General features: G+C 38.0%; 1 protein-coding gene across 1 annotated transcript in view; it reads left to right on the top strand.

The window, feature by feature from the left end:
* Positions 1–7,500, top strand: part of LOC137982919 (fibroblast growth factor receptor 1-like) — a 47,938-nt gene that overhangs the window by 30,831 nt on the left and 9,607 nt on the right. Inside the window, exons 9-11 of the mRNA XM_068830080.1 lie at positions 682–792; positions 1,553–1,743; positions 3,291–3,413. Coding sequence (XP_068686181.1) covers positions 682–792; positions 1,553–1,743; positions 3,291–3,413 — 425 coding nt within the window. The remainder of the gene's footprint in view (positions 1–681; positions 793–1,552; positions 1,744–3,290; positions 3,414–7,500) is intronic.

Here is a 7,500-nt window from a genome sequence, read left to right on the forward strand (position 1 = left end):
TCGAAAATGGATTGCAAATAAATATTATGGGACCCAGGGATTCGCTATATTGGGTCATGCGTCATAGGGACAACATAGGGATTTTTAGTTTAGGCGTATAATAGTATGTAATTTAAGGGATCTTATCTTATTTGTAAACACACGACCCCATAAGCTTACAGCTTTAAACATTATCGTGTTTAAATAAAGGTATATCTATCTATCTATCTATCTATCTATCTATCTATCTATCTATCTATCTATATTCTCTTGGTGGAAACCATCCTTGTTGTGCAGGACATAGACATTTGCAAGCATCCGGCTTGACGGGTACGAGACAGTTAATTTTGTGATCTGTCTATCGTGTCGGAATCCCAGTAAACTGTTGTATACATGACATTTTCTTCGAGAACTGTGTTGTTTTTTTCTAAGATGGAAATTGTTAACCATGGGACATGAAACGAAGAGATGATATTGTATTTCGGTGTTGACTCGGGGATACTCTGGACAAATCCGGGTGTTCTTTTGCACGAGTCAAACCTGCGACCTTCCGATTACTAGATCGGATGCTCTACCAATGTGCTACAGAGAGACCGTTGAGAGCTTGGCCAGGAGCACTAGGATTTTTTCCGAGTATCTCCGAGTCAAGATTGAAGAGAGAACCATCTCTTTAAGTTATTTCTTAATTTTCTTACGAAATAGAGGACGCTTCACAAAGGGAGAAAAGAGATTTGCTATCTGAGTTGGTGCTCCTTAAAAACCTTGACCCTCATCCCCATGTCATTCAGTTGTATGGATGTGTCAGCACTGAAGGTAAGTTTGCCAATTCAAAAATGCAGCACATCAGTCGAAATATCACGGTGTTGTCTATACGTGTTCAAAAAAATAAAAAAAATAAAATGCTATTCTCGAAAATTTGCAAGGCAGCCTTGATGTTGATGCGACTGATGTTACGGGGATGATCTTTGTTTACATTTTTTGCCTCACTGGCATGACTATCGTTTTATAATAAAGTACTAATGTAAATAATAAAAGTTCATTGCATAATGAGCTATCTCTGAATTTGAACCAGATATACTAGATAATCTCTTAGAAATGACGCTTTGGAAATTCAGGATTTTACAAAGAATGCCTGGGATCATTAACGTCTTTTCCCTTTTGAAGTCAATTTGTAAATAGATGATGCTTCCTGTGAGCAAACTCGTATGTTAATGAAACAAAATGGAAACAATGACGTTATCAGAGATCCCCTTCTTTATGACGACAGAGCTTAAAAACAAAGAGGCGGGACGTTAACAGTAGACGCATGCGTAAATCCCATTATCCAAGTAAAACTGCGCTTTTGGGAAACCTTATCGTAAAATTAGACAAGGCGTTGTACTATGTCTCTCTTGTTTTTGGAATTCTCTGTTGGAAGATTTTATCGAATTCTGTTTGTGTTTTGCCTCAACGTTTTTCCTTTATTTTGGATTGCTTTGTATACAGAGCAAACAATTACCAATTCATACTGCTCGCACCAATGCGAGTGTTCACACGGGTCTCACCTGAGATGTCCTCTACTTGTTTTTGAAAGATCGTCCTCTGGTTGTGGTGGAGTATGCACAGTATGGGGACTTGCTTGGTTACCTGAGGAGGAGCCGAGGGGTACAGGATAACTATTACAGTGACCCTTCAGTTAAACCAGGTTCCACTCTCACCTCAAGACAGCTGTTAAAGTTTGCCTGGGAAATCAGTGACGGAATGCACTATGTCTCGATGAAAAAGGTTACTTTTATCCATAGTAGAAATAGTGACTGATAAAACGCGAATCCAGATTTAGTTTGGAAAATAGGCAATAAGGTAGTAGATCTCGTACCTTGCTTTTGTTTGATATTGCTAGCACCTTCTATTATTTAAGTCTAATTTAAAGTCATTGTTTCAATTGTATAGTGTTTTGGTTTTGGCTTTTGTATGGAGCCAATCACAATTTGTGTTATACGAGAGCTGCTACGTAATTAAATAAAAGTAGGACGGGTTTTCTAACCGAAGAAACGGAAAAGTTTTTTTTTGTCATTGCTGTAATCGAGGGTATATTTGTCTTCCACTGGCTTCTTGTGTTGACCATGTTCAAGCACGTTGGCCAAGTACAAGCAGCAATAATAATAATAATAATAATAATAATAATAATAATAATAATAATAATAATAATAATAATGATGATGATGATGATGATGATGATGATAATGATGACGATGATGATGATGATACATTTAATTGCGCTTTTTCTATAAGAATAATCAAAAGGATTCTTCGAGTCCTTCACCAAAGATATCGTGGCACGATAATTTCGATTTTAGAATAGCAAGCTGGCGTGTATAAAAGCGGAAGAAAATTCAAGTGTGACCTCCAAAGAGTGCTTTAACTATATTCTTTCCTCGACCAATGAACGAGTACTGTGGGCGTACCTCGCCCTTTGTGCCCGTGGATTTTCCATCAGAGGTCGGAGTTGTCCATTACTTCCGATTCGAACCTATTGGTTTTTCGCATAGTAATTCGAACTAGCTAGCGTTAGAATCTTCTCTACAACAAAAATGTATTTTTCGACCGCAGGAAATAATGCTTACTATCAAATTTGATGGCAAAGTAAGCGTTTGTATCTGATATAAATGAATTTCACTATGGCTTGGCTGATTTTTGTTTTCAAACATAAAGGGCGCTTTCTTCTTGAATAATTCTGACGTGTTACCAGCGTTTCAAAGTCGTCCTATTGTTACCGTACTGAAACTCTTTGTCTCAGAACAATAGGGCAACCTTGACACGCCACAATTATTCAAGGTGACGTTGCCTGGGAGACGTGAGTCAAAATTATCAGATTCAGGCTCAGGTTCATTTTAGTTCACATTATTTACCGAGAAAATCATATACATATAATAACAAAATTACAGTAATTTTTGCAAAGATACAAAAAAAAAAAAAAAAGAAGAAGAAAAAAAGTAATATAGGTTACGGGATGTGTGTGCATGGTGACTAAAGACGCAGGTTCTTTCGAGTTGGCCACCGCAATCAACTGATCGATTCTGTTTTTTTTCCTATTTAAGCACTCTTGAAAGAAAGAGGATCTTAAACATGATTTTCTTCAGTGTAAAGTTGATCTTTTGCAGTGTTGGAGGTTCCCATTAAAATGTTGAACACAGTGAGATTAGTATATCAATGAGGTTTTGGTGCCATTTGCAGACATGATCTCTGTGCTCAGAAGTGGAAAAGTGGTCCATTTCATGAGCCATTGTGACACGGTGTGGATGATGAAATAATTAATTTAACGTATCTTCCAGATAATCCATCGTGACCTTGCTGCAAGAAATGTGTTGGTCGGAGAGGATGAAGTGTGCAAGATCACTGATTTTGGGATGGCAAGAGACGTCCAAGAAGATGACATTTATGTTCGCACGCACGAGGTGCAGTTGGTTTTATGTACTTTTGACTTAGCAATTACTAGCTCATATTATCCCAGAAATTGTTTTCAAAAAACACAACTCAACAGCTTCAACGCACAAAAAACAAAAAACCGAAGGAGTGAAGTGATCCTCGCACTTGAGATGGCTCCCTATAGAGTATTTGTAGATACCCTCACTACAGAGCAAGACTTGCAAAAGGAAACTTAGTTAAATTCTCTTAAAGTTTTCCTTGTTGTTATTTACCAGTATGGGTACCGATATAATAAGGCTTAATTTTTTGGGTGTCAATTTTTGGAATATGGCCGTTACCATGACAACATCACATCTAGTGACAGGTAGAGATATCACTATTTTTGGCCTAAATTCTTTAATATTTATACTTTCCTTGGGTTTTTTTTAAATTCTTTCCCACATTATGCAAATGAAATTGCCTGACATTTTGAAGTGGTTAAAACTCAAGGTGGTTCAGACGATTTTGCCACAATTCTGTAACTTGTCATTTTTGTAAATATATTCGATTGGCTCTGACAGATTTTTGCAAATATAGGGTATTTGATGGGAACTGTATGTGGTTAGAACTGAGTCGATTAAAAAAAAAAACAGAAGGGAACGCTAGGAAATTAGCAGTTAATTTTACATATTTGGTCACGACGTGAAAATCAAAAAAAAACACGCGCGATTCAGGCTTTACACGCTGTACTAGTACCCGGTCCTAAAACTCTGGGGTGCCTCCTTAACTGGACAATATTTGAGCAATTGCCTCTTATTGTCACCTGAAAAAACAAAAACAAATGCAAAAACAAAAAACAAAACAACAACAAAACAAAAGTCACAGAAAACATCTATCCCAGAAATACTTTGTAAAAACGGTTTGGCTTTCAAAAAAACCCCAATTGGAATCCGTTTTATTTGCGCATCCCTGACTCCTTTTGTATCTGTTATTTTATTCAAAGATTTATTTTCAGAGTTAAGTTGTTATTTTTTCTTTCAAGTTTCATTTGATTTGATTGCTATCCAGTTCGCTTTCGCTGAATTTCAGTAGCAAAAGCCGTTTAACCCTTTGACTCCAAAAACAAGCAAGTTTCCTCAAAAGGACGATGAAATTTCAGTCAGACAAGTATTGAGAATAAAGGAAATAATCAGATGAAGAGGTGTGATCTTGATATAACACCAAAGTGTCATGACTTCCCAACAAAGATATCTGTGGTACTACTTATGAGAATGAATTGTTCGATCTTGTAAATGGAAAGGTTAATAGCTCTTCTGCATGAGAGTCGAATATTTTCTTTCATTTTCTGAAGACCCAATGTTGGTATTAAGATGGCTTTTATGGTTTCTAACCAAAGTGGGGCTTGAAGAGGCAGCATCACCCTAAGTCATTGTTACGCTAAATACTAAAAACGGACTTTTTCAAAGTAGACCAAAAAACAATGAGGTTTTTTTCGTCGAGAATCATTGTGCATTAAAGTTAGTCTTTTTTGTCTTCAGCTGATGAGAACGGAAAGAAAATGAATTGCAAATGGTATAAATATTTAAAAATTGTTAAAAAATACCATAAGGTTAATTATCCTCTGCGAGATTGACATGAGAAAGGTAACTTTATGGCCATTTAAATTGGGAACGCCATGTCTTCAAGTTAGCGGTGGGTGTTTCAGTCTCTGACGTTAATTGATTAAAGCCGCAGACACAATTTTATACTGAGCATTCTTTTAGGCCTTTTTGTTCTATCTGATTCCGGACTAGAATTAAGAAAAAGTCTTGAATACCAAGCGAAAACGGGGTATAAATGTGATTGTTGAAATGAACTGTGAAGATTATTCATCTAGTCGGTATTACTGGAAAAAAAGAATTAAGTCTTTTACTAGACTAGACCAAAGCCATCGGACTTCATCAGGTGATATCAATAGTATTACCATCCCCTATATCCGGGGCTTAAGCGATAGAGTTAAGAAAGCCCTTAAACCAGTGAGTGTTACCACGACCTTTAAACCGACTAACTCCCTAAGTGACAAGCTGGTCCATGTAAAGACCTTACCCTTAAAAAAAAGCACTACAATGTCGTATACGGCATCAAATGCGCGCAGCCAGGCTGCAATGAGACGTACATTGGTGAAACCAAGCAAGCCCTTAGCCAACGGTTCGAGCAACACACCCAACCTGCGTAATACGAGGACCAAAACTCCGCAGTCTACACCCATGCCAAAACAACAGAGCATCAAATCTCCCCAGAGGTAACTATCTTGGACCAGGAAGAACAGTGGCTCGAGCGAGGGGTTAAAGAGGCTATTTGGGAGAGGGTTGAGGCACCCAGCCTCGACAAGAAGGGGGGGCCTCCTCTTTAAACTATCACATGCAAGGGACGAGTTGCTACGCAATATTCCGCGCCGTCTCTCATGTAACTAGTCACGACTCCACCATTAATTCTATTGAACTGACCTGATGAGGTCCGATGGTTTCAGACGAATCGTCGTCAAGTTTAACGTACAAGTCTAGTACAAGATTTAATTCTTTTTTTTTATTGTTGTTATATGCCAGAATCTCTGTCAACACGGAATCGCAAACTTTATCAGGCCATCTTCGTTTTTTTAGCGAGGATTACAAAATATATGAGGCAGCGAGGAATGCATTAAGAAGGAAAACATTACCTGAAAGCCAACTTTTGAAAATTAGTGTTCTTTCACTAATGTCAAAGAATAAAATTGTACAAAGTATAAAATTGTGCAAAATATAAAAGGATAAAATTAATCAATCAATTAATTAACTCTACCAAAATACTAAATAGTGATTAATCTACTGACAACTTTTTTAAAAAAATTAAAAAGAATCGTTTTAAATTTTAAATTATCTACGCTTCGAGTCATGTGAACTTTAAGAGCGTACTTAAAAGATGCAATGTCTTTAGACTCTCTAACCATTGGAGGCAACGCATTCCATAGTTTACTAACCAAAAAAGTAAAAGATCGATGCATATGCTCCAAGTTGAATGGGGGGAGTTCCAGCTCTGTGCTGAGCCCACGTAAGCTCAGCCTTGTGCTGAGCCCACATTCTTAAGATTAAAAAGCTTACTAATATAGGGTGCTCCGTGGCTTTACAAGCATTTATATAACATAATTAGTGACTGGAATTGCCTGCGTTGTTCCAAAGACTTGATATTAACTATTTTTAGGAGGTAGTCGTATGAAACAGACTTCGGATAGCCTAAGATACTTCTTAATAAATAATAATTAGTGCTTTCTATTTTGGTTGTCTCAGCATTACCTATACCCAGCAAAAGAGGGCTGCAATACTCAATATGTGTGAGAACATACGCCTTGTAGAGACGTACCATTACAAACTTCGGAATGAACTTGCGCAGTCTCCGCAAGGCCGAAGCCTTTGCGCATGCTTTTTGCAGCTGTTCCTTTATGTGTGTCTTAAAAGTTAGTTTACTGTCTAAAATTATCCCTAGGATCTTAATTGTATCTTTCATCGCAATCCTCGCATTGTTAAGGTGAAATTCATACTCATATAATGATGGCCCGATGACAAGGGCTTGCGTTTTAGCGGCATTAATCTGTAGATAATTCAATCCAAACCATCTAGATAACACGCCAAGGTCAGAGTTAATAACACACTGCAGAACCATCGGTGAGACATCCGAGGCATATTCCGTCGTGTCATCAGCATACAGCCTTGACGAAGTATTAGAAACAAAGTAATTACGATCATTAACATACATATTAAACAAGAGTGGACCTAACAAGGATCCCTGTGGTACCCCGGTTGTCATAGTTCTCCACGGAGAATATACTCCATCAAGTTTAACTCTTTGTCTCCTACCTAAAAGATAGGCAGTCATAAGTTCCAAAGCAAATGTAACGCTGCCACGCGATTTCCCGCTGAGGAAAATTGCCCAAACATTCCCGTCCCAAGAGGCTTTCCTGCCTCCCCTCCTCCACTCCAACAATTTGTACGCGCGGACGGGCAAACGCTGACGCCATAACCAAACCTTCGAGCATGAATAGCTTTCCCAAAAGAGCTTACTCATGGTGCTCCGCTGGCGCGCTTAGCGTGTCTGAGCTCCGCTAATATTTTGTGAAATCCTGTT

Source organism: Montipora foliosa, chromosome 13 (genome assembly GCF_036669935.1).
Source record: "Montipora foliosa isolate CH-2021 chromosome 13, ASM3666993v2, whole genome shotgun sequence".
Taxonomy (NCBI): Eukaryota; Metazoa; Cnidaria; class Anthozoa; order Scleractinia; family Acroporidae; genus Montipora; species Montipora foliosa.